The sequence below is a fragment of the Pelodiscus sinensis genome, chromosome 8 (assembly GCF_052426305.1).
Source record: "Pelodiscus sinensis isolate ZL-2025 chromosome 8, ASM5242630v1, whole genome shotgun sequence".
NCBI lineage: Eukaryota > Metazoa > Chordata > Testudines > Trionychidae > Pelodiscus > Pelodiscus sinensis.
Genome location: NC_143059.1, coordinates 22,698,418 through 22,724,800, shown reverse-complemented (window position 1 = coordinate 22,724,800; position 26,383 = coordinate 22,698,418). Strand labels below are relative to the sequence as shown.

Here is a 26,383-nt window from a genome sequence, read left to right as displayed (position 1 = left end):
GCGTATAGACAGCGGTTCCGGCAGGAAAAATACACCCCGGGGGCTCGCCCGCGAGCCGTGGCCCAGCGGCTGAGAGAGGCAGGTTGGTGCTGGCTAGAGCCAGAACAGCAATCGGGACCCCAGGTGGCAGAGGAGGTGGTCCTGGAACAATTCATTCACATCTTACCAGGGGAAGGGCAGCGGTGGGTGAGGCGGCATCGCCCCACATCGCTACCCGACGCGGTAACCTTAATGGAAGACTACATGACAGCCGAAGTAAGCGGGGAAGGGACCGGGTCCCGGAGGGAACACCCTGGGGGAGTGGCAAGGGAGGCCCGACCCCCACCCCGACAGGGGGAGGCCCGGAACCCGGCCGCCCCTCCCAGTCCCAACCGAACCGGGGCCAGATGCTTAGCACCGGTATGGAGCAGGCCCACGAGGGAAGACCCTACGCCCCGTCCAGCGACCCTGGAAGAACGGAAGACTAACCCTCCCCCATCGCGGAACCCTGGTGGAGCGTGCTATCAATGCGGCCAAGAGGGACATTTTAAACGCGACTGTCCATTTATGGACTGCTCCTTTACGCAGGTAATGACGGGGCAGAGCGGGTCAAGGCCACAGCCAGCGGGGAGGACACTGCGAGAGGTGGAGGGCCAGGTAGACACCGCCCTTGTGGACTCAGGATGCGGCCAGACCTTGGTACGGGCCGACCTAATCGCCCCAGGGGGACCCCGGGGACCCCCCGTATTCGTCCAATGCGTACATGGGCGAGTAGAACCATACCCCACGGCGTGGGTACACCTAAGAGACAGAGACTCGGAAGGGTGGGCCTACGTAGCCCTTGTCCCGGGGTTGGTATACCCCGTGCTCCTCGGAAGGGACTGGAGCGGGTTCGGACAGGCCCTCCGTGAGTGGCAGGGGGACAAGGCAGCCTTGGCCACGGAAGATGCAGAACACCCGATGGGGGAAGTAGAAGACAGACCAGGGGAGGACCCAGCCGAGACAGAAGGGGAATGGTCCCCCGACTTTATACATGAACAGAGGGAGGACCCCCTCTTACAACGGGCTTGGGAAAACGCGGTCGGGGGACAGAGGTAGAAAGGGCTTATCCCCACTTCGAGATTCAGGATGATCGCCTCTATAGAATCACTGAAGGATGGGAGAACGGGGAGGTAGTCACGCAGCTGGTCGTGCCGAGGGTATATCATAGACGGCTGATGGAACTAGCTCACAGTAACCCCTGGGCCGGGCACCTGGGATACGAGAAAACGGTGCAACGCCTGTTACAGTGGTTTTACTGGCCTGGCATCTATCGGGCGACCAAGAACTTTTGTGAATCATGCCCGGAATGCCAGAGGATGGGACCGGGGTGGGTGGCCAAGGCACCGCTGGTCCCGATGCCAGTAATAGATGTCCCATTTCAAAGGATAGCTATGGACCTAGTAGGTCCATTAGAACGGACAAAGAACCGGTACTAATATATACTCGTGGTAGTAGACTATGCGACTCGCTACCCCGAGGCGGTACCACTCCGGAACGCAACCTCCCCCACGCTCGTGAACGAATTGATTAAAATCTTTTCATGAGTAGGCATACCCAAGGAAATCCTCACAGACCAAGGGACAAACTTCACCTCGATTAGAAAGGCAAAGGCACAAAATGAGATCAAACTAGCTACAGGCATAAAGGGAAACAAGAAGACCTTTTATAAATACATTAAAAGGAAGAGGAAGACCAAGGACAGGGTAGGCCCACTGCTTAGTGAGGAGGGAGAAGCAGTAACAGGGAACTTGGAAATGGCGGAGATGCTCAATGACTTCTTTGTTTCAGTCTTCACCGAGAAGTCTGGAGGTGTGCCTAACGTAGTGAATACAAGCAGAGAGAGGGTAAGTTTAGAAGATAGGATACACAAAGAACAAGTTAAAAATCACTTAGGAAAGTTAGATGTCAGCAAGTCACCAGGTCCTGATGAAATGCATCCCAGGATACTCAAGGAGCTGATAGAGGAGGTATCTGAGCCTTTAGCTATGATCTTTGAAAAATCATGGCAGACAGGAGATTCCAGAAGACTGGAAAAGGACAAATATTGTGCCCATCTATAAAAAGGGGAATAAGAACAAACCAGGAAACTACAGACCGGTCAGTTTAACGTCTGTCCCAGGGAAGATAATGGAGCAGGTAATTAAGGAAATCATATGCAAACACTTGGAAGGTAATAAAGTGATAGGGAATAGCCAGCATGGGGTTTGTGAAGAACAAGTCATGCCAAACTAATCTGATAGCTTTATTTGATAAGATAACGAGCCTTGTGGATAAGGGAGAAGCGGTGGATGTCATATACCTAGACTTTAGTAAGGCATTTGATACGGTCTCGCATGATATTCTTATTGATAAACTAGGCAAATATAACTTAGATAGGGCCACGATAAGGTGGGTGCATAATTGGCTGGATAACCGTAGTCAGAGAGTTGTTGTTAATGGTTCTAAATCCTGCTGGAAAGGGATAACAAGTGGAGTTCCTCAAGGGTCTGTTTTGGGACCCGTACTGTTCAATATCTTCATCAATGATGTAGATATTGGGATAGAGAGTACGCTTATTAAGTTTGCAGATGATACCAAACTGGGTGGGGTTGCAACTTCTTTGGAGGATAGGGACATAATTCAAAATGACCTTAGCAAGTTAGAGAAATGGTCAGAGGTAAACAGGATGAGGTTTAATAAAGAGAAATGCAAAGTCCTCCACTTAGGAAGGAACAATTAGTTCCATACATACAAGATGGGAAGCGACTGTCTAGGAAGGAGCATGGCGGAAAGGGATCTAGGGGTCATAGTGGACCACAAGTTGAATATGAGTCAACAGTGTGATGCTGTTGCAAAAAAAGCAAATATGATTCTAGGTTGTATCAACAGGTGTGTTGTAAGCAAAACTCGTGAAGTCATTCTGCCGCTCTACTCTGCACTAGTTAGGCCTCAGCTGGAGTACTGTGTCCAGTTCTGGGCGCCACATTTCAAGAAAGATGTGGAGAAATTGGAAAGGGTACAGAGAAGAGCAACAAGAATGATTAAAGGTTTAGAGAACATGACCTATGAAGCCAGGCTTCATGAACTGGGCTTGTTTAGTTTGGAAAAAAGAAGATTAAGGGGGGACATGATAGCAGTTTTCAAATATCTAAAAGGGTGTCACAAGGAGGAAGGAGAAAATTTGTTCCTCTTGATTTCTGAGGACAGGACAAGGAGTAATGGGCTTAAAGTGCAGCAGGGGAGGTTTAGATTGGACATTAGGAAAAAATTCCTAACTGTCAGGGTGGTCAAATATTGGAATAAATTGCCAAGGGAGGTGGTGGAATCTCCCTCTCTGGAGATATTTAAGAACAGGTTGGATAGACATCTGTCAGGGATGGTGTAGACGGAGCTTGGTCCTGCCTTGAGGGCGGGGGGCTGGACTCGATGACCTCTTGAGGTCCCTTCCAGTCCTATTATTCTATGATTCTATGACTTATGAAGGAACTGTGCCGCCTGCTGCGGGTAAGGACTTTGAGGACATCGGTTTACCACCCCCAGACCGACGGTCTCGTGGAAAGGTTTAATCGAACGCTCAAGGGGATGCTTAGGAAATTCGTGGAGGAGGAGCCCAAAGAGTGGGTCCGAGCCCTGCCGGCGCTACTGTTCGCAGTAAGAGAAGTGCCCCAAACCTCTACGGGAGTCTCACCATTTGAACTCCTGTACGGTAGGCAACCCCGAGGGATTTTAGACATAGTGAGGGAGGCCTGGGAGGAGCAGGAGACCCGGGTACAAGGGACAGTGCAGTACATTCTGAGGCTCAGGGAAAGGCTACGACAGGTAGGGGAATTCGCCAAGCGCAATCTAGAGGAGGCACAGGAGAGGCAGGCCCGTCACTATAATCAAAACACCCGGTTACGCACCTTTCAGCCAGGGGATAGGGTTCTCCTACTGTTGCCGGAACAGTCCTCTAAACTGTTAGCCAGTTGGCAGTGCCCCTTCGAGGTGATCAAGAGGGTTGGAGAGGTGAATTATGAGATTAGGATGCCCGGGAAAAGGAAGACAACCAACATTTACCATGTTAATTTACTAAAGGCGTGGCGATCCCGGGAGGCCCTGGTAGGGTGGGCCACGGAACCTAGGGAGGAAGGGGTGGTCACCGGGCCCCACTTAGGCCTGGATCTCACACCAGGGCAGAATAGGGAACTGCAGGAAACCCTACAGAGGTTTTCACGAGTCCTGACGGAGACACCGGGTCGGACCAACCTGATCCAACACCCGATCGTGACCGAACCCGGCCGCCCTGTAAGAGAGCCAGTCAGGCCGCTACCCCGGAAGCTATGGGGGATGGTGCATGACGAGTTGGACAAAATGCTGCAATGGGGAGTGATAGAAGAATCCCACAGCGCATGGAGGAGCCCCATCGTGCTGGTCCCCAAGAGCGATGGCACCGTCCGGTTCTGCATCGATTTCAGGAAGGTCAACGCGGTGTCCGTGTTTGATGCTTACCCGATGCCGAGGATAGACGAATTACTGGAAAGGCTGGGAGCCGCCCAATACTTGTCTACCATTGACCTGTCGAAGGGATACTGGCAAATCCCACTGATGAAAGAGGCCCACGAGAAGACAGCATTCTCCACGCCGTTTGGCCTGTACCAGTTTAAACGGATGCCCTTCGGTCTACATGGGGCCACCGCCACATTCCAGAGACTGATGGACCAAGTACTCCGACCCCACGGGACGTACGCGGCAGCATATATAGATGACATAATTATCTTTAGCATAACGTGGGCCGAGCACCTGCAGCAGATAGAAGCGGTGTTATCCTCGTTACGAGAGGCCGGACTCACCGCTAACCCCGCGAAGTGTCATTTTGGCCAACGGGAAGTCTCATACTTAGGGTACACGGTGGGGGGAGGACGAATACAGCCCCAAATTGGGAAAATTGAGGCCTTACGGGACTATCCAGCCCCAACCACGAAGCGCCAGGTCCGGCAGTTTCTGGGGCTTGCCAGTTATTACAGGCGTTTTGTGCCAGACTTTGCAACCTTGGCGGCCCTGCTGACGGACTTAACCAGAAACGCAGCCCCCAAAAAGGTACGATGGGACCCCGAGTGTGCCCAGGCCTTTGAAACCCTAAAGCAGTGGCTGACTCAGGCCCCCGTGCTGGCACAGCCCGATTTTTCTCGCCCCTTTGTTTTACAAACAGATGCCTCCGAGCGCGGGCTCGGTGCCATGTTGTCCCAGGGGAAAGGAGAGGAGGAGCATCCAATTGTGTATGTGAGCCGCAAGCTGCTCCCACGGGAACAGAGGTATTCAACAATAGAAAAAGAGGCCTTAGCAGTTAAGTGGGCCGTTGATATGTTACGCTATTATCTCCTAGGCAACACTTTCACGGTGGTGACCGACCACGCCCCTCTCCGGTGGCTCCTGGCCGTGAAGGACGCCAACCCCCGCATCCAGAGGTGGTACCTGGCACTGCAGCCCTATCCTTTTAAAGTGAGCCACCGAGCAGGGAGAGACCACGGGCACGCGGACTTTTTTTTCCAGGATCCCCAATGGAACACAGGAGGCGCAAGGGGGGGAGCAGCGGGACTTGAAGGGGGAGGTGTGTGACGGGGCGCGCCGCCTCCCACCCACCGACGCCGGCCCGCCCCGCACCAAACCCGTGGTCGCCCTGACTCTCCTGGGAACCACACGGGGAGCGGGGACGAACTGCGGTGCCTGCTTCGCCGCCGCGGCCCAGCTGACGAGCGGCGCGGCGAGGGTGTGGCTGGCAGAAGAGCGGGGATGCGCAGAGGGGGAGGAGCCAATGGTCCCGGCGCCTGACGTCATCAGGGCCAGACGCCGGCGCAGTCCTTTTGAAAAGCCCCGTGGAGCCAGAGCAGGGGAGAGGGCAGAGGAAAGCGGAGAGGAGCGGAGAGTGAGAGTGAAAGGGAGAGGTAGAGGAAGCAGGAACGAGCGGAGGAGGGTGGGGAGAGTTTGGTACAGCACAGAAAGGGTGGGTGAAGGTAGCGCGAACCCATGGGGGCCACGGGGGTAGTAGTTAGGGGGTAGGAAGAAGCCCAGGGCAGGTGAACCCGGCGAGCTGGTGTGCTTCGAGCAAGCGCCCCACCAGCGAGACAGGTCTCCGCTTACCTGTCCTTAGGGCCCTGGGTTGGAGTCCGGGAGAGAGGGTGGGCCCGGACCCCCCTACCCCGCCTCGGGGTGCTATCACCAAGGGGCTGACCAGAGAACCCGAGACAACAGGGAGAAAGACTGGACTCGCCTGTTACACAGGAGATCTTACATGATCTAAACATCAAAAAGGAGCCTGTAACGTTTGGTTCATCACCCTGTGGCTTTACTTGCACCCAGCGCCCCCACACCCTAAACTTTACAGTCCGAGTCTCCTTCCACAGTTTCACTCAGTGGGTCAGTGTGTTCCCCGCAGGCCCTCACTCATGTACCCCAGCCCACGGCCCTAAGGACTCAGTCCTGTCCCGCACCAGCCAGCGGGCTCTACCTATTCCCTGCCCTGGGCTGCTTCCTCTCCCCGATTACCTACGTTCCAGGCCTCTCGGGCCGCACCTTTCCCCCATGTGCACCAATTCGCCCGTCTCCTTGTTTAAAGCTCCCGCGCTCAGGTCGGGTGGCTTCCCCTCTCCCTACCACCCCCCCCCTTCCTTTTAGCTACCGTCCACCCTCTGACAGTGTGAGGCAGAGCCTACGTCACCCTGGATGTCCTCCCCTTCCGCTGATTGTCAGCCGCGGGGCACGCCATGCCTGCGCTCACTTGGTCGCCGCATCCCCTCCAGGGCCGGCATGGTGCTTCACCTCCCTCCCAGCTGTTTGGTGGCGTCTGACAACACCGCGCATGCGCTCACCCCCGCTTGCTGCCCTCCATACAGGGCCGGCGTGGGGGCTTCTAAAGTGCGGGGCTGTGTCGCTCCGTCACAGAGTTGTACAAAAAGTGGAAACTAGGGCAAATTACAAAGGATGAATACAAGCAAACATCACAAGTTTGTTGTGGCAAAAACTGAAAGGCAAAAGCACAAAACGAGCTCAATCTAGCTAGAGACATGAAGGGTAACAAGAAAGCATTCTACAAATATATTAGAAGCAAGAAGAAGACCAAAGACAGAGAGCATGGGCTATAATGGTATAGATAAAGGAGGGACAAGATAGAACTGGGGGGGGCAAAATCAAATCAGTATCTAAGGGTATGTCTACACTGCAAAGTTAGTTCGAAGTAACGGATGTTAGTTCGAACTAACTTTAATAGGCGCTACAGTAGCGCTCCGCTAGTAAGAATTTAATTCGAACTAGCAGAGCGCTTAGTTCGAACTAGGTAAACCTCATTTTACGAGGATTAAGCCTAGTTCGAACTAGCTAGTTTGAATTAAGGGCTGTGTAGACCCTTAATTCGAACTAGTGGGAGGCTAGCCCTCCCCAGGTTTCCCTGGTGGCCACTCTGGCCAACACCAGGGAAACTCGTCTGCCCCCCTCCCGGCCCCGGACCCCTTAAAGGGGCACGGGCTGGCTACGGTGCCCGTGCCAGGTGCAAGCCTGCCAGCACCCAGCCAGCAGACCCTGCACCTGGCACGGATCGAGCCAGCCACCTGATGCCCCCCAGTCCTCCGCCTCTTCCCGGGACCAGGCTGGCGGCTCCCGGGAGCTTGCCCGGGACCGCAAGAGACGGGCACCCGCCTGGGCTAGTGCGGACATCGTGGACCTTGTCCACGATCTCCGCACTAGGCACAGGAAAGTGGCTGGCTTGGGCAGGAGAGCTGCCAGCCTGGCCACCCAGGAGCAGGTGTGCATGAAAATCAAGGGGGTCCACTGAGACCCCCGACCCTGAGCCCTGAGCTTACAATGGCCATCCTGGGTCAGACCAAAGGTCCATCTAGCCCAGTAGCCTGTCTGCCGACAGCGGCCAACCCTACGGACCCTGGAGGGGGTGGACCGAAGACAGTGACCAAGCCATTTGTCTCGTGCCATCCCTCTCCAGCCTTCCACAAACCTTGGGCAGGGACACCACTCCTACCCCCTGGCTAATACCACTCCATGGACCCAACCTCCATGACTTGATCTCACTTCCCTTTCAACTCTGTTCTAGTTGTAGCCTTCACAGCCTCCTGCAGCAAGGAGTTCCACAGGTTGACTCTTTGCTTTGTGAAGAACAACTTTCTGTTACTAGTTTGAAGCCTGCTACCCATTCCTTTCCTTTGGTGTCCTCTAGTCCTTCTTTATGGGAACTAATGAAGAACTTTTCTGTATGTACCCTCTCCACCCAACTCCTGCTTTTAGAGACCTCTATCCTGTCCCCCCTCCGTCTCCTCTTTTCTAAGCTGAGAAGTCCAAGTCTCTTTAGCCTCTCTTCATATGGGACCTGTTCCCAACCCCTGATCATTTTAGTTGCCCTCCCCTCTCCCAACCTCTCTCTTCCCCTCTCCCACCTCCTTTTCCCAGTCTCCCCCAGTTTTGTTCAATAAAGACAGATTCCATTTTTGAACACAATTGTCCTTTATTTTGTACATCAAGAAAAGGGGCTAGGGAAGGGTAAGTGGAAGGAGGTGAAGGAGGAATGGGGCACGAGCCCCCGATGGGGAGGACTGGGCTGGCTCTGTGGGCTTCTGGGGGTGGAAGCTCTCCTGCAGCCCCCCCAATTGCCCCCTCTCCCCAGATGGCAGCCTGCAGCAAGTGCAGCCGGGCTGATGGCCGAGTGGTGTGATGTGCCCAGTGTGGGCACTCCGGGCACTCCAAGCCAGGACTGGTTTTCAAGCGGGGCACCCCTGAGAACTGTCTGTCCGGGGTGGGGGTCGGGACCCTTTAAGCACCGCCCTCGGCTAGCCTGAGACAGCATCTCCACGCTCTAAGTCCTCCTCTGATGCCCTGCAGGCACTGCTTCCGGCCATCCTTAAGCCCTGTTCAGGGTCCACTTAATGTGGACATGCTAGTTTGAATTAGCAAAACGCTAATTCGAACTAGTTTTTAGTTCTAGATGCGTTAGTTCGAATTAGCTTAGTTCGAATTAACTAGTTCGAACTAACTCTGTAGTGTAGACATACCCACAGATGCCTGTATACAAATGCAGAAAGTATACATTTTTAATATATAAGGCAACACCTCCTTCCTTTTCCCCCTGCCTATCCCTGCTGAGCAAGCTGTACCCTTCTATATTAATATTTCAATCATGTGTATTATCCTACTAGGTCTCTGTGATACCAACTACAGGCAGTCCCCGGGTTACGTACAAGATAGGGACTGTAGGTTTGTTCTTAAGTTGAATCTGTATGTAAGTCGGAACTGGCGTCCAGATTCAGCCGCTGCTGAAACTGCCCCAGGCGTCCTGATTCAGCCACTGGCGCAGTGGCGCAGAGCAGCTGGGGTGCTGCCGGGTTGGTCCAGTGGCGTTTAGAGCGGCGCTACGGGACCAACCAGCAGCGCCCCAGCTGCTGTACCACAGGCGTCCGGAGCAAAGCCACGGAGCACGGGGGCAGCGGAACAGCCCAGACGCACACAGGACCCAACCACATCAGACACTACATGAGAGACTCATATACAGCACATCCACTAATGTGATCTATGCCATCAAATGCCAGCAATGCCCCTCTTCCATGTATATTAGCCTAACTAGACAGTCTCTACGGGAAAGAATCAATGGACACAAATCAGATACCCAAAAATGCAACACACAGAAACTCGCTGGAGAACACTTTAACCTGAGCAGGCACTCAATTAATAGATCTCAAAGTCACCATGTTATTTCATGCCAATTCCACAAGCCAAATATACAGGAAAGGGTTGAAACTTAACTTAATTTACAAGTTTGATTCCTATCGTAGAGGTATGAATAAAGATATTGGCTGGCTAGCACACTACCTTCCACATCCTAAGGACTTAACCAATTAAACAATGGGTACTTAGAGAATGTGCAAATTGTTCTTAACTTGAACACTCTAATTCATGTTTTTTCCCCTCCCTTCCCTCTCCCTCGCTCCTTAATGAATGGACTTTTACTGCTCCATTCATCTGAAGAAGTGGGTTGTACTCACAAAATCTCATGACACCATTGACATGTTTTGTTAGTATTTAAGGTGCTGCTAGACTATTAATTGTTTTTGAAGTTTTTCCAGTTACAGACTAACTCGGCTACCCCTCTGAAGCAATAAAACTACTAATGTGCTTTCTTGAATTTGGCTTTGATATTTTGGCTGAAATGATACCTACAAAACAAAGCCAAGTACATTTAAAGATAGCAAGCTTTGAAAAGTGTGCATTTAACTAGTTAGTCAGTGTGCCTCTAAGTGTGAGCTTAAGGGCAGGTCAACACTGTCTGGAAGGACAGACTTTGGGTGTGTGAATAACAGTGTGCTTCTACTGTAATGTAACTCCTCTGGATGCAAAAACATAAAGGTAGTTGTGTACTGATGATGTAGTCCTGTTTGAAGTGGACTATGTTAACACAAATTAGGGGAACCGTTTCATTCACGCCCACAGCACTCATGAAGTGAAGTTACAGTGCAGCACTTCGGTGTGCGCTGCTATCAAATCCCAGTACTCTAAACTGTGGGGCAGTGTAGACATGTCCTATATTCTTAAGGAAGTTTTTTAGTACACATGGGTAGGGTGTAATATGTTCAGTTAAAAAAATGACAGAATTCATTAATCAAAACCATCTTTTCACACTAAAAGGAACTATTTCTATGATGATTATGTCAATATCAAGTTTTACATTTCAGTTCTTAGAGTAGTCTAATAAAGTTTTAGTAGAAGTTTTTACAAAATTAAAAGCACATTCCCCTTTCCCTTCCTCCCTCCCCAACAACCTCAAACACGGAAAATATACTGTTCAAACTTTTAAAAAAATATTTGGCTAGAAAGCAACCTTACACAAATTCAGCCTCAAAAACTTAAATGTTTCTTCAAGCTAGACGCACACACAGAAATAGGACATTATAATGGATTTTGTTCTGGAACTTTAACTGTACTGGGTGATATCTAGCGACTAACACACAGCACATGATGCCTAATTCCCTTGTCATGGACGCCACACAACAACGGTCCAAGATAGCACAAACTAAAAATATCGTAAATGACAAGGAGGCCAAACGCCTAGATATTTTAGGCAGAAAGGTGAATTCCTCTGCCACTTCAGCTTTGAGAATGTGCAATTATGCGGCTCCCCTGGCAAATCATGATTTCGATAATTACTCAAAATTAATTCCCCTTTTAGAACATCTGCCGGACTCAAAACGTCAAATTCTGAAGGCGGTAATACAGGAGGGCTATACAACAACCCGAACAGCATTGCAGATCACTCTGGACACTGCCGATGCAGCAGCTCAAGCCACAGCAACTGCTGTAGTCATTCATCGTGCATCCTGGTTGCATCAAGCTGCTGCCCCGTAATATTTGCTGAATAAGGTAGAGGTCTTGCGCTTTGATTGTCAGTCGCTCTTCGTTCAATCCACGGATCAGGTGTTCCACTCAGGCAAAGACTCCCGTACGACGTTGAGAACGCTGGGGATCTATACACCTCCATATCAGTGTAAGAGATTTATGCCCTATAACAAGCAAAGACCTTTCTCTTATGCGTCATTTCGTGCCAGACCATACGAGCAGCAAAGGCCAAGACAGCACCAACAGAAATGGAGACAACAACCTAACAAGGCGCCCGGCCACCAGCAGGGACGGCAGCAAGTTTGACGTGTCGGTCAAGGGACTGCGCATTACCCCTTGACAGAGGCTCCACACAATCCGCAAGCTTTACTCCATCATCGGTTGAGACCTTATCAACACCGTTGGTCTTTGATTTCCACCGACCGTTGGGTCAATGACACAGTCGCTGCAGGATATGCCATTCCTTTCATATCAATCCCCACCCTTCCACACCCTCCCGTCCCTTTTCAGGGACCCCTCTCACGAGACTCTTCTACAGCAAGAGGTTTCTCGTCTACTGACAACAGGAGCAGTGGAGAGGGTACCTGCTCAGTTCTGGGGGAGAGGGTTTTACTCTCGGTACTTCCTCACCCAGAAGAAGCCAAGGGGTTGGAGACCTATCCTGGACCTGCGTCGACTCATCCGTCACTTGCAAAAACAGAAATTCAAGATGGTTACGTTGGCCTCTATCACCCCTGCTCTTGACAAAGGGGATTGGTTCGTGTCCTTCGACCTGAAGGACGCTTATTTCCATATAACGATCCATCCGGCCCACAGATGCTTTCTTCGTTTTGTAGTGGGCACAGAACATTACCAGTATCACGTGTTACCCTTCAGCCTCTCAGAAGCTCCGCGGGTGTTCTCCAAGACCCTAGCAGTGATGGCTGCTTTCCTTCAACATCTCAATATCATGATTTTCCCGTATCTCGACGACTGACTGTTAAAGGCCCCTACCTTCGACGAAGCTGCCCGAGCAGTTGCCACTACCACAACGGTATTCAACGCTTTGGGTCTCATAATCAACTTCAACAAGTCATCCTTGATGCCAAGTCACGACCTGGAATTTATCGGCGCGAGGCTTGATGCACGGAGCGCAAGGGTATACTTACCCACAGCAATATTCAAGTTGATTTGGGATTTGCTTTAAACTGTATCAATTGCTCCCAGATCCTGCATACTTACTTGCCTGCAGCTGCTCGGGCATATGGCCGCCGCCACATATGTGGTGTCACATGCAAGACTCCACCTGCGCAGTCTCCAGCACTGGCTTTTCACTGTTTACACACCAGGCGTACACAGCACGAACAAAACAGTGTCTATTCCCAAGCACGTCAGGACTTCGCTAACATGGTGGGACAGCTCCAAAAATCTTCTAGCAGGGGTCCTCTTCCACGGGCAAAAGTCCTCAATACAGATCACAACGGATGCTTCCTTGATTGTCTGGGGTGCCCATCTGCAAGAATATCGAGTTCAAGGGCTCCCGACGCCCCAGGAATCCCTACAGCACATAAATTTCCTCGAGTTGCGAGCTGTATTTAACGCCTGCAGGCACTTCCTCCACATGATCCGAGGTCTTACGGTTCGCATTCTCACCAACAATATATGCACGGTGTACTATATCAACAGGCAAGGTGGTGCACGCTCACACCCCCTTTATGCAGAGGCTATACGACTGTGGAACTGGGCAATTTGGCACGGTATAACCCTTACCGCATCATACCTTCCGGGCAAGGACAATGTCATTGCCGATGCCCTCAGCAGGCACTTCCTTCCCCAACACAAGTGGGAGTTACACAACAAAGTTGTTCGTGATCTTTTCCATCTCTGGGGGTTCCCAAGTATAAACTTCTTTGCCTCTCGCCATAACAAAAAGTGCCATTGTTACTGTTCGCGGGCAGGTGTCGGCATGAACTCCTTGGGAGATGCTTTCCTACTCAACTAGAGTCGTCACCAATTACTCTACGCTTTTCCTCCTCTTCCCCTTATTCCAAGGGCACTGGAAAAGATAGCAATGGAGAGTGCGACAGTGATTTTCATAGCACCCTTTTGGCCCCAACAGACTTGGCTGACGCAATTGTCGAGAATGTCAGTCGCTCAGCCACAACAACTACCACTGCTGTCCAATTTGCTGTCTCAACAGCATGGTACGATGGTGCATCCGAGCATCGATCGCATGCACCTCATGGCGTGGCTCCTAACTGGCTTCAACCACCAGAAATGACCTGCTCTCAGGCAGTGAGACATGAGCTGATAAACAGCAGACGCCGGACCACTCGCAAAACCTACCTCTAACAAGTGGTATCGGTTCTAATCGTGGTGTGTGGAAAGGAATTTTGATCTTCTCTCTTTGCCGGTTCAGCAAGTCCTGGACTACATCCTTCACCTAAAGACAGGGGTGTTGGCAATTGCTTCACTGAAAGTTCACCTGGCAGCAATCTCAGCCTTCCGTCTTCCGATCGACGGTCATTCGCTGTTCACTCATCCGCTCACTAAAAGATTTCTAAAGGAGCTTGGGAACCTGTACCCGACTTACACAATTCAACCAGAGCCGTGGGACTTGGCCTTAGTACTGGACACATTAACTCATCCCCCCTTTGAGCCGTTAGCAACTTGCAAATGCTCATGATGAAGGTGTCATTCCTGCTGGCAATCACTTCAGCACGTCGAGTTAGTGAATTGGCAGCTCTATCTGCCGACCCACCGTGCACATTATTTTCTGAGCAGGGGGTACTACTTTCGTGTCCATCCTCCATTCCTCCTGAAGGTGAACTCTCCTTTCCATATAAACAAGCCCATAAGTCTGCCAACATTCTATCCAAAACCTCACTCTTCACCAGAAGATTCACGTCTACATACGCTCGATGTCAGACGAGTGCTGGAGTTCTACCTGGAGAGAACACGTGCTTTCAGGAAATCTCTGCGTCTTTTTATAGCTATGGCCAAGCGTTCGAAAGGCCAACAGCTCTCCACACAACGTATTTCCAATTTAATCACTTCTTGCATCACATGTTGTTATGCCCTACGGCATAAACCTTTACTGGGACGGCTACGTGCTCACTCCACCAGAGGCATGGCCGCATCCACTGCTTACCTTAGAGGTGTGCTCTTGCAGGACATATGCTGTGCAGCAACTTGGTCATCTGCTCTTACATTTGCCAGACACTATGCCCTCGTGAAAATATTGAAGAACGATTTAGCGGTGGCGCTAGCTGTTTTGGCCACAGCGCAGAGGCCATAAGACCGAAGCACACCGATACCATTGGACCACTGCTGTATACTTACCTCGAGTGGAGCACCCTCGGGGACACTATTCGATGAAGAAGAGAGAGTTACTCACCCTGTGCAGTAATGTCTGTTCTTCGAGATGTGTTTCCCCGTGGGTGCTCCACCACCCACCCTCCTCCCTGCTTCGGAGTTTCTGTTTTATCTTCCAGACGCTTCCGGTTGGGAGGAAACTGACAAGCCAGCCCGTGCTCAGCTGGAACAGCGCGAACCGCGCGAGACAGCAGGAGTGTATGTGCGGGCCGGCAGGGCTACTGCTAAGAAAGAGTCTCCGTTTGCGGCGCAGGAATGAGCCTAGCACCTCGAGTGGAGTACCCACGGGGACACACATCTCGAAGAATAGACGTTACTGCACAGGGCGAGTAACTCTCTCTTCTGATTTGTTGTAACGATGTCTGCTTTAAGGAAGCATGTGTTGTGGATAAAACGCTAGACTTTTAGTCAGGAGATATGGGTACTGTTCCCAGCTCTGACATGCTGTGACCTGAAGCACGTCACTTATCTCAGCTTCTGCATCTGTACAATGTAGATAGTAATAACTAATCCATAGCCCTGTCATGGTTTTCACCATTGAGCACACCATCACAATTCGCAACTGCTCTAGGGCTAGAACCTAAATCCTATAGCTCCAGAACAGGACCTTCCCACTGAGTTAAAAGGGGATTTCCATCAACTGTTAGAAGCAGAGGACTTATAAAACAAAACTGAAACCACTTAATTCTATCCAGTTCAGGACTGTGGTGCATATGTTTTAGTGATTCTCCCATTTGGGGAGAACATGGATGTTCTTGGACCAGGAGCCTGGTCACAGGAGAGCTGGGGCCAAAGATGGCAGCAGAGCTGAGTGGAAACCCATTGAGGCAAGCAGTAGAGGGGCAGGCCTGGACTGGAACAGGGAGGCCAGATGAGGCTGAAGCAGAGCTAGCATTGGGAAGGGATGGCAGGCTAAGGGAACAGTGGCAGGGGAACTCTCCTTATCAAGCAAATTCCCTCATTCGGGACCAGTCAGATCCCAAGGGTGCTGTAAAAGGGAAGTCCTACCTGTACTGAGATCTAAGGTAGATATCACTGACAGCACTGCTATAGACAGAGCTCACCACAGCTATGGGGCACCCCTACAAGGAGGGGTTATACACCTTCTATCAGGTATGAGCTTAGAGGGAGCTCTTGTAAGTTAGTGGTACTACAGTTCAACAGATTTGAGGCATGACTATGTGGGTATGTCTACACAGCAGGGCTATTTTGGGATACTAGAAGTATCCCAAAATAGCTACCCCTTGTCTTCTGAATGCAACCATTATGTAGAGATAGGTCTCAAAATAGTGGATGTGCTATTTTAGCATCTCTGTAGCCCTCATTCCATGACAGTTAAGGAATGATCAACTGAATAGGATTTAGTTCAAGATCAAATAACAGCAAGAAGCTGAACTCTTGTTTTCTTCCTCCTACACAATGATGCACACGTTATACCATGGTATGAGTAAATGAAAAACAAGTCTGACTTTCTTCCTCGTTGGCATTAACCTCTTTTCACTCACATCAAGATCCACAAAACTGCATACGTAGGGGAAGGAAATAACATGTTGATTTCAATTTTAAAACTAGTGTTAAAGACACTTTTGGCCATGCTGGCTTTCAGTGCAGAATTTTTGTTTGTTTGTTTTATTTTTTAACTCAGCAGTAAAAGTTTTTTCTGCTTTCAATTTGATTTATAGCACTAAATTTCAAAATATGCTATTTGAAATTCAATCAAAATAAAATACACAATTTGAATAGCACAAATTGCATATTTTATTTCGAGTTTAGGGTGCTGTGTGTAGACAGGGCGGTAGGTGAAACTGTAAGTTCCCTAAGCCAGTGGCTCCATCCACATTCCACCCCTGTTCTGCTCTAGAGCTCAACCCACCTCTGCCCAAGCCCCACCTCTCTTCACCATCTCCCTCTTCTCTTCCCTTCCCCTCTCTGCTCACATGCTTCCAGTCAAACCCCAGAACTCAAATGAAGCAAATGGCATTTGAAAAAAAAACACTCATCTACCTCCTTTTTTTTTTTTTTTTTTTTTTTTTTAATGAAGCATATTTTCAACTGCATGCCAGATTGTGAAAACTGGATATGCAGAAGGCACCCAATTAAAAGCACTACATTTGGGAATAAAAATGATGATGCAGCTCTTCTCTGTTTTACATTTACTTAATAGTATTTCTGAGACTTCATAAAGTAATCCAGATTACTGTATATTTAACACAGTGAAAAAAGCCATTATTTTAAACTAATCAGTCAGAGCAAATTAGTGTGTTCGTAATAAAGTTCACTGCTTTTGTGTGATCTCTATAACAACAGACATGTTTATGAAATTTCACCATAAATTTGCTAAAAAACGTTTCTACAAATTTTAGGCATGACAGATTTTATAGATTACTAAGGAACGGATTTTGGTAGGGGATTCTCTTAAAACTACTTCATCAAATAGTCAGAAGTAAAGCAAGGGAAACTAATTTGTCCAGATATCTGGAAGAAAAGGGGCACTGTCCATTTAGGGGCGCTCTTCAAAAGACGGGTGAAAGGAGAACAATTACAACAGGGATGGACAGAAAAGACAGGAAGACTTTGGAAGCAATTTTTGTACTATAGTAATTAAAATTAAATGTGTATTTTAGATAAGAGTGGTCTTTTGAAGAATTTATTCAACAATCTATATGTCTGAATTTCACATTTAAGGCTAAAGATGAATACTCACACGGTATATCTAAGGATTTATGAAAGGATTTTTTAGAGATGTGATTTCACAATCTTCAGCAATTAATTCAATATTTAAAGCAAATTTCAAACAAAGGTCTTGTAACTGTATTACACCTGCAGAACTGTTTTTGTCAGTAAATTCAGAAACTGACAGTATATACCTCCAAGTTGGCATATGCCTGGTAAATGGTTTCACTGCCAATTAATGGCTCTTTCACTGGTTCAATGTTATGCTTATAGGTTTGGCAAGCTGATCAGCTTTTCATTTTAAGTTACCAGATCTCCTCCTAAGGAAGGCTCAGCAGGCCGCAACAACCTACTATAGGAGCATGCAGGGACAGCAATAGCCAACATGTTGGGCACTAAGACCCAGGGGAGGCAATGCCTTCCCTTGATTCTTATACCCACCACTCATGCCTAAAGACAATTTTAATAGCAGACAGATTAGTTGGTTGTTCAAGGGACTGCATGTCGAAAGCAGAGAACTACACTGGGCCTGATTCCTATCACAGAGCATGTATGCACAAATATTTAGATACATGCTTTTAGAGAAAATAACTTGACTGAATAGTGGGAACACGTTATATTTTAGTTTATTAGAGAGAATGTAAGAAAGCAAAGAAAACAATATATAACTGAATATTTATTAAGCACTAAAATATCATCAGAGCTGCACAATACAGAGATCACATAAATGCAGCCACAGGGCCTGAGAGTCTAAAAGAGGCAGGTGCATAATATACCAGACGGCCAGAAGAAGGTCCAAGTTCAAAACTGGTGTGAATTTTTGTTATGGTGGAATTTTTGTAGATTAGAATTGTTGCTATGAAAGATCATAAGAACATAAGAACGGCCATACTAGGTCAGACCAAAGGTCCATCCTGCCCAGTATCCTGTCTGCCAACAGTGGCCAATGCCAGGTGCCCCAGAGGGAGTGAACAAACAGATGGCTGCAATTATGTGATCAAGCGATCTCTCTCCTGCCATCCTTCTCCACCCTCTGACAAACAGAGGCTAGAGAAACCATTCCTTACCCATCCTGGCTAATAGCCATTAATGGACTTAACCTCCACGAATTTATCTAGTTCTCTTTTAAACCCTGTTATAGTCCTAGCATTCACAACCTCCTCAGGCAAGGAGTTCCACGGGTTGACTGTGCGCTGTGTGAAGAAGAATTTCTTTTTATTTATTTTAAACCTGCTGCTCATTAATTTCATTTGGTGGCCTCTAGTTCTTATATTATGGGAACAAGTAAATAACTTTTCCTTATTCACTTTCTCCACACGACTCAAGATTTTATAGACGTCTATCATAACCCCCCTTAGTCTCCTTTTTTCCAAGCTGAAAAGTCCTAATCTCTTTAATCTCTCCTCATATGGGACCCGTTACAAGCCCCTAATCATTTTAGTTGCTCTTCTCTGAACCTTTTCTAATGCCAGTATATCTTTTTTGAGATGAGGAGACAACATCTGTATGCAGTATTCAAGATGTGGACGTACCATGGATTTATATAAGGGCAATAAGATATTCTCCGTCTTATTCTCTATCCCTAAATTATTCCTAACATCCTGTTTGCTTTTTTGACTGCTGCTGCACACTGCGTGGACGTCTTCAGAGAACTATCCACGATGACTCCAAATCTCTTTCCTGATTAGCTGTAGCTAAATTAATCCCCATTATATGGTATGTATAGTTGCGGTTATTTTTTCCAACATGCATTACTTTATATTTATCCACATTAAATTTCATCACTGATATGTTTCAAACCATAAGTTTGTTTTTAGGGGAAATCTGAATGTCACAGGATAACTGTGTCTGATGGTAGATAAATGCCAAGACAAACAGAGATATTCATTCATGACAGTATTCTTTTCCAGTGTTTTTATCCCTACTGCACCAAATGATTAATAAAGAAGATGGTGTGTCATTTTGAGAGGTAGACATTGGGTATAGCTGACATTTATTCACTGTTCCATCACTGAATAGCTGCATACTGACTCAGATAATTGATTTTAGCCATTCAGAAATGAGCTTTACGTAAAAACAATTTTAAAAGATTTTCAATTAATTTATAATACACTCTTAACTGAAGCTTCACTTTTTAAAAATAATGTTGCCAATATGCAAGCGTGAACCAATCATTTACATGATTAGCTAATACTAGAAAAAAAAAAAGAAGACTAAGGGTGAAACCCTGAATCTACTTCAATTAGTGGGAGTTTTTGCTAGTTTCATCAAGGAACCAGGATTCACCTCAGTCAGTGAATGATAACATGCCCTGCTATACTGTTACAGATAAAATGCAGTAGTCTCTAAAATGAAACAAAATTTTAATTTCTTTTATTTAGCCGGTGATAAGAAATCAACCATAATACAGTTAACATTTTAATTAGACATATAACACTTTTAAGGCCACGTCTACACACAGTGTAAACGTGGCCTTAAAAATATTACATTTCTAATTAAAATGTTCCAATACAAACAATATTAGTCTTGTTTATAGTTACCATTAAAAAGAATGGGTCTACGTATCCTAGAATTGTGGTACTCACAGAGTTATTGTATGTAATCTTTTCTGATTTTGATTACTGATCTCAAAGTAGAGCCATGCATTATTCAATTAAACTCTTGAAAATCATTATTACAAATACTGTACAGAATGATATTTTTAATTCAACAGATTTAACATTACAGCTAAGAAAATCACATTTTTTCTAAATCCTAACTCATTGCGAAGACATATATCACTGTACCTAACTTTTAATATTCTGTTCTGTACTGTTAACACTTGAGCAATTTTGACTAAGTTGCTTTGAGCTTTATAAAGCAGATGTCATAGGACATGCATTAAATAATTCTGCTCAATCAGTTCTATTCATATAAATTACTTACATCAATGCCTATTACAAGTTCTTCCCTGGGACTGTGGAAAAGATATTCATATAGTTTGTAGTGTTGAAATAAGCTGAAAAACAAAAGAAAACACAGCCACAAATCATTGGAAAGGAAGAATTTTAAACACATTATTCTTTAGGTCAGATGACAGATACTTCAATACTAATAAGAAGAGACACATGTTCAGCTTTAATTCTAGATACAATATGTAAGCCATTCTGTTGTCCGGCAAGAAAACCTTTTATATATAGCGAGAGATTAATCATTATGTCAATTATCAATCATATTTAGCTGTATATTTTCAGTCATGCAAATGGGCATTCTTATGCGGCTCTTTGTTGACCACTTGTTCTGAATGTTGATGTAGTTTGGCTCTTTGGTTTGAAAAGGCTGCTGACCTCCGCACCAGAAAGAAGGGGGGTTGGCAAGTGTAGCAAGCAGGTGGCAAAAATCCCTAATGTTAATAAAAGAAAAAAATTAAATACTTTTTAACAATACAGAAGAATTTAGAGTAACTAGTTTAGAAGGAAAAATGTTTAATCTCACTTAAATTCTCTACAGAGCAGCAAATTCTTGTTCCTCTCCATATGCATGCAATTGTAGGCATTGGAAATGACAGATGAACAGTAAGCATTTAACCTGCAATATTTCACCACTGCCAGAACTGAGCAAGGCAGCCATAAAGCTGCCTCCCCAGGACCCACTCATGAGCCCAGGCACATGGGAATGTCAGTATGGATCTATAGAATTGGTGGTTGTAAAATTCCAAGCAACACTGCAGACAGAGAAGCCCAGGGAGGCTATAATTAGATGGGACCTCAGGGCAGTTCACATTATACTGGTGCTTTTTCAGACCCAGAAAAAGTAAAAAAAACAACGAATACTCCTGCAGCACCTTAGAGACTAACAAAACATGTAGGTGGTATCATGACCTTTCATGGACACAACCCACTCTTTCAGAAAGTGCTCACGAAAGCTCATGATACCCTCTCCATTTTTTGTTAGTTTCTAAGGTGCTGCAGGGACTATTTGTTGTTTTTTTACTTGTTCCAGTTATAGACTAACACAACTACCCCTCTGAAGCTTTTCAGACCTGTGAGCAGCTCAGAATCAAAGATGGCTTTGCCTGTGTCTTTTTAATAATAATAATAATAATAATAATAATAGTTTTCCAACAGACTTGCACAAATTCATTTGCAAACTTCCATATGTATATGTACGTGTTTTGCTGTTCAATGAATGCAGGTAAATGAATTCTCAAATTCTGTGGGCAACTTTATGGTAGCTCCTTTGAAAGTTTGGCCACTTCCATATTATCCTTTGAGCAGGCCCTCCAAAATGTAACTGTAGAATAGAACTTAAAATTTTAACCACCCAGTTTAATTTGTTTACAAAACAGATTTAAAAACAAAAACAAACAAGGTCATTTGCATCAAACTACAAATTTTCTTCACCGGACACAGATTACACAGACAACTAATTTGATCTACAGTATCTGCCATTTCATTTACAGTACATTTTGTCTGTGGTACTTCAGCTCTGATTCCTGCCATGTCCTACTAGTGAGATATAAGTCTGTGCTTATATAGACCTCATAATTTATCTAGAACGAATTATAATAATTTTGACCTTCAGATGACTCTTACTCTTCCCACCTCTTCTGCCATTTTCGGTAACATTACAGTGCAGATCATTTGTAAATGATGAAAGTTTATTTAGCGCTGTAGACAATAATAAGTCAAATATTTTGTTTATCTTACTAACAATTAGTTTTAGATCTTTTTATTTAATGTATTTATTGGAAAGGTCTGTAGAAGAGCCATCAAATCCTCTTTATACCCACAAACTACTTTAGGGTATACTGTAAAAGATTATGTCTTATGTAAATGACATTTTATGATACACATTATGATGACGATTTTGGAAGTTCTGAATTCACTCTTTAATAAAACTACTTTTAACCTAGCACCAATAATCCTATGTTGAGGACAAAAATTCTGTGTCTTCTAAGAGATACAATTTAATGTACTTGTTCTTTGTTTCTATTGTTACCAATAGTAATTTTTTGGGCACAATGCTTATAACAACTGCAGGTATAATTAATTTTACTCATGTAAATACTTAAAGGATAAGATTTTGTTATGATGCCATTTACGCAAGTGAAGAAGATTAATAAGGATATATTTTCCTAGAAAATAGCTACAGACCTATAATTTAAAAATTAAACAAGTAAAAGAAAGATGGGAAAACACATTAAAACGTAACAAAATTTAGTTATTTTTTTGTCTGTATAATTTTAAAATTACTTCAAAGTTACATGTACCAAATTTTTTCTTTAAAATATGTAAATGTCTGAAATAAAGGCTTTTATATATTTTTTCAGCAATTTGGGAAGAATTGTTTATATTCATGAACATACTTGATTAACATCAAGATTAGATGTTAGCCAGATTAACATTCCACTGATAAAGTTATAGGACTTGATCCTACACCCATGGAAGTTAAGATTTGAATAGAAAACTAGGTCTATAGTCTCTTAGGTCAAAACACTACAAACTACAGGGACCTGCATAGTCTAAAAGCATAGTTACCCAAGAGTCTTTGTATTCTTTCATGGAAAAAACCCTTGTTCCATAAAAAACATATGAAAGCTTTAGAAAGAAAAAAAGTAAAAACATTCATAAATACTTTTACTTTAGGGTTAGATCATGACATTTTGATCTAGCCCAAAGCAAGGGGTAGTTCATTTTTGCACTGTGCTTGGAGAACACGAGGAGGGATATTGTCACAATTCCCTATCAAGTCTCCCTACCACTCAAACTAGGGAGTGTGCTGCACAAGTGTATATCTAGGTCAGTGTATACCTCAGTGTGCTGGAGGCATTACTTTCCACTACTTCTTATCCCTTCTTGTCCACCAGCAAAAGCTACAAGCTCTATGGGGCATGCCACTCACCAAGCACTGGAAGCAAATGCTAGGATTACGCTCTTGCATTCATATGCTGGACGGGCCCTTTTCATTTGTTACATTTCAGGCCTTTCATTTGTTACATTTTATCTATCTATCTAGTTATTTACCTATCTACCTAAGAGAACATCTGTCTGGGGGTCTGTTTGCTCAAGAATTTCTTCTAAACTGTAAGTGCTAAATCCCTGTGGAGAGCCTGAAGGCTGAGGGTGGGGCTACTGCAGAGGGCAGCCCCCAGTTCCTAGCACCTCCCCAGACAGCATACAGGCCGTAGGGGGTTACTGCATGGATGCAGCTGTGGGAGACAGCCCCCAGAGCTTGGTCCCTCCCCAGACAGCCTGCAGGCCACAGCGGTGCCACTGGAGGGCAGGCCAGCCCCCAGAGCCTCCCCCCCTTACCTTCATACCGTTTTCCCTAAGCCACCCACCCCCTGCCTCTCTTTGACTGAACCCTCATTCCAGCCTTGATTTTCCTTCGTTTTTAAAAATATAACCATTGAAATAAAGCATGTACATTTTTCATTTATTTTCCCCCAAAAAAACCCACAAGCCTTAAGTTTAAGACCCAAGCAATGCCAAGTACATCTGCTAGTGTGTATATTTGCGCATGTGTGTATGACTGTTTACACCCACATCTCTTTTTGTGCTTAAAATGGTAGTAATTTGCAAACTAGTAATGAATCCCTTTTATACTGTTGTATAGGTAGCCTGAAAAAAACAACATGGAAATGATTTTCAGAACACCATTGTACATAAAATGCTACTGGATTCTCTAATCCACCCATTAGATCTCCCAATTTGTCTTTGAATGTAATCTATATTAAAAATTCAAATAGTTTTCATGTTTGAAGTGTTATATTCATGCCTGTCTGATGATACTGAGGCACAAGATGGGTGAGGGAACATCTTTTATTGAACAAACTTCTGCTAGTGAAAGAAACAAGTTTTTAAGACAACTTCTTAAGGGCCACACAGATGAGGAAGGGCTTTGCAGCTCAAAGCTTGTCTTTCACCAGCAGAAGCTGGTCCAATAAAAGATGTTACAATACCCATCTTGCATCTCAAATGTTCATGACTTGTGTTTATTCATTATGGCCTTCAGCCAGAACAGAACTTAAGTAAGTACATAACTTTAACCATGTAAGTAATTCCACTGAAATGAATTGGACTACTCACTGGTTTGAAGTTACATATATGGATCTAATTCTGTGCTGGACTAAGGCCTAAAACTATTTCATTTATAATTTAATCATTAAGGTAACACTCTACCCTTTCCTCCCCTCTCCATACCTCACCAAAAGGAAAAAAACTTCCTGTTGCCCACTTGAAGAATACAGAATCTTCAGCATCAAGCTCATGAAACAAGACAGAGTCTTAGTCTGAACTCTGAAGTCATTGGCTTGTATTGTCTGAAGCCAAACTCTTGTTATTTAAGTAATTTTGGGGAGGGAGAAGAAGGACAGAAGGGTTAGTTTAGTATGTGCAGAATTTTTTGGCAAAGTTTGATTATGTTAAATTAAACAACTCTTTTTATTGGCAGATCATTTAAAACACTAAACTTCTAGAATAAAACATAAGTGATATTGAAAAGAAGAATACCTGCTCTTCAAGTAACTGATTATAGCCTTGGCTTGATCAACACTGAAGAAATCCAGACCACCACTTTTTTCTGAATGTGACTCCCCTATTCCAGCCATTGCTCTCCCAAGCTCTTTTATGTTGTCCTCTAGTGTCATATGTTTGGCTATAATTAAAAGTTTGAAAAGATGCATTTGAAACCAGGTAGAACATATTTTTTTAAAATTGGTCAAATTGTATTGCTGCATATTGAATGAGCACTCTCCTAACTAAGGCACGACTAAAAGAACACCAGTCCTAAGTAGCATTACATATGCTGTGTCAGACCCTGTTCTCAGCATTACCTTTAAGCACTTTCTTAAGTCCAATCATATACAGCAAACTATTTTTGCACAAGATGAGCATTAAAGACAAAGTGCTCAACTGACAGTCAGCACACACTTACAGCTTAAACCCAGATGATAATCTCTCTCCTCCAGTGTCAGAGTTCACCTCCATACTCACCTCCATTCCCCAGCAAGCTCTTTGCCCACCAGTCATTGTTCTCTCCTCCCACCTCTCCACACTGGTTCTCGGACTCAATCTCCTGATACAGCGAGTCCTTGTCTTCTCCCTAGCTTCCAACCCCAACTTCTTACTAACCTGTTTTAGGCTTATCCTCCATGCCAGCTTCCATTGCCTTTTTCCCTACCCCTCCAACCAGTTTCCAGTTCTAGTCTCCTATTCCTAATCTCCTCTCCCCATTGCAATTGAATCAGGCAGATTTGGGGGCTCACTGCAGATCAGAGGAGACATAAACCCTTGTTCTCAGAAACAGTGTCTGAACACAGCACAGTTTGCAACAGAATGGCAAGAGCAGGGCAAGTCCTCTTCAGCCCCAGGAAGCAACATGCCTACTAAAAACAAAATCTTTAGTGAGTTAGTTGTTAAAATTTTAACACACACAGAGATTTGGATTTATTTTCCAAAAGCTTATCTCACACACAGATTTGGATTGATTTTCCAAAAGCCTGCCTGCCACACTCACACTCACAAAGAGAGAGAGAGAGATTTGGATTTATTTTCCAAAAGCTTATCACTAGGCCAAATATGGGCACATTTTCACAGTGACAGAGAAAGACACATCCCTGATTCACAGGCCATTCTCTCCCTAAATTTCAAGTCCCTGTTTCAAAGCATGAGGGTGCTACAGCTCTTAAAAGAGAGGAAAAGGTCACCAGGATATTTTAACATGGGCAAACAACAATTCTTCTACAACATCACTGAAAAATCTGAAATGTATTTTAGCTGAAATTTCAAAAAGATAAAATAAAATCAGCCTATTGAAAACAATTGGCATAGAAAATTTCAGCCCAAATGGTTAAACTTTGGCTAAGTTTTCAGCAACTAAAAACAGGGTTTTATAATGAGGAGTGTCAGGCACCCCTAATAACAAGCAACACTACCAGTTCTGTGAATAGTACATAGTACAGGCTGGACCTCCCAACATCTGTGGTGGGGCTGGCAACAACAGGTGTGAG

The 26,383-nt window shown here is 45.6% G+C and overlaps 1 protein-coding gene across 2 annotated transcripts in view; it reads right to left on the bottom strand.

Annotated features, from left to right (window-relative positions):
- CABCOCO1 (ciliary associated calcium binding coiled-coil 1) overlaps positions 1-26,383 on the bottom strand; it is a 129,652-nt gene that overhangs the window by 76,605 nt on the left and 26,664 nt on the right. For both annotated transcript variants that reach the window (XM_089780109.1, XM_075934880.2), the window contains exons 4-5: positions 24,885-25,029; positions 20,317-20,389 (exon numbers count right to left, since the gene is read on the bottom strand). In XM_089780109.1, coding sequence (XP_089636235.1) covers positions 20,317-20,389; positions 24,885-25,029 — 218 coding nt within the window. The remainder of the gene's footprint in view (positions 1-20,316; positions 20,390-24,884; positions 25,030-26,383) is intronic.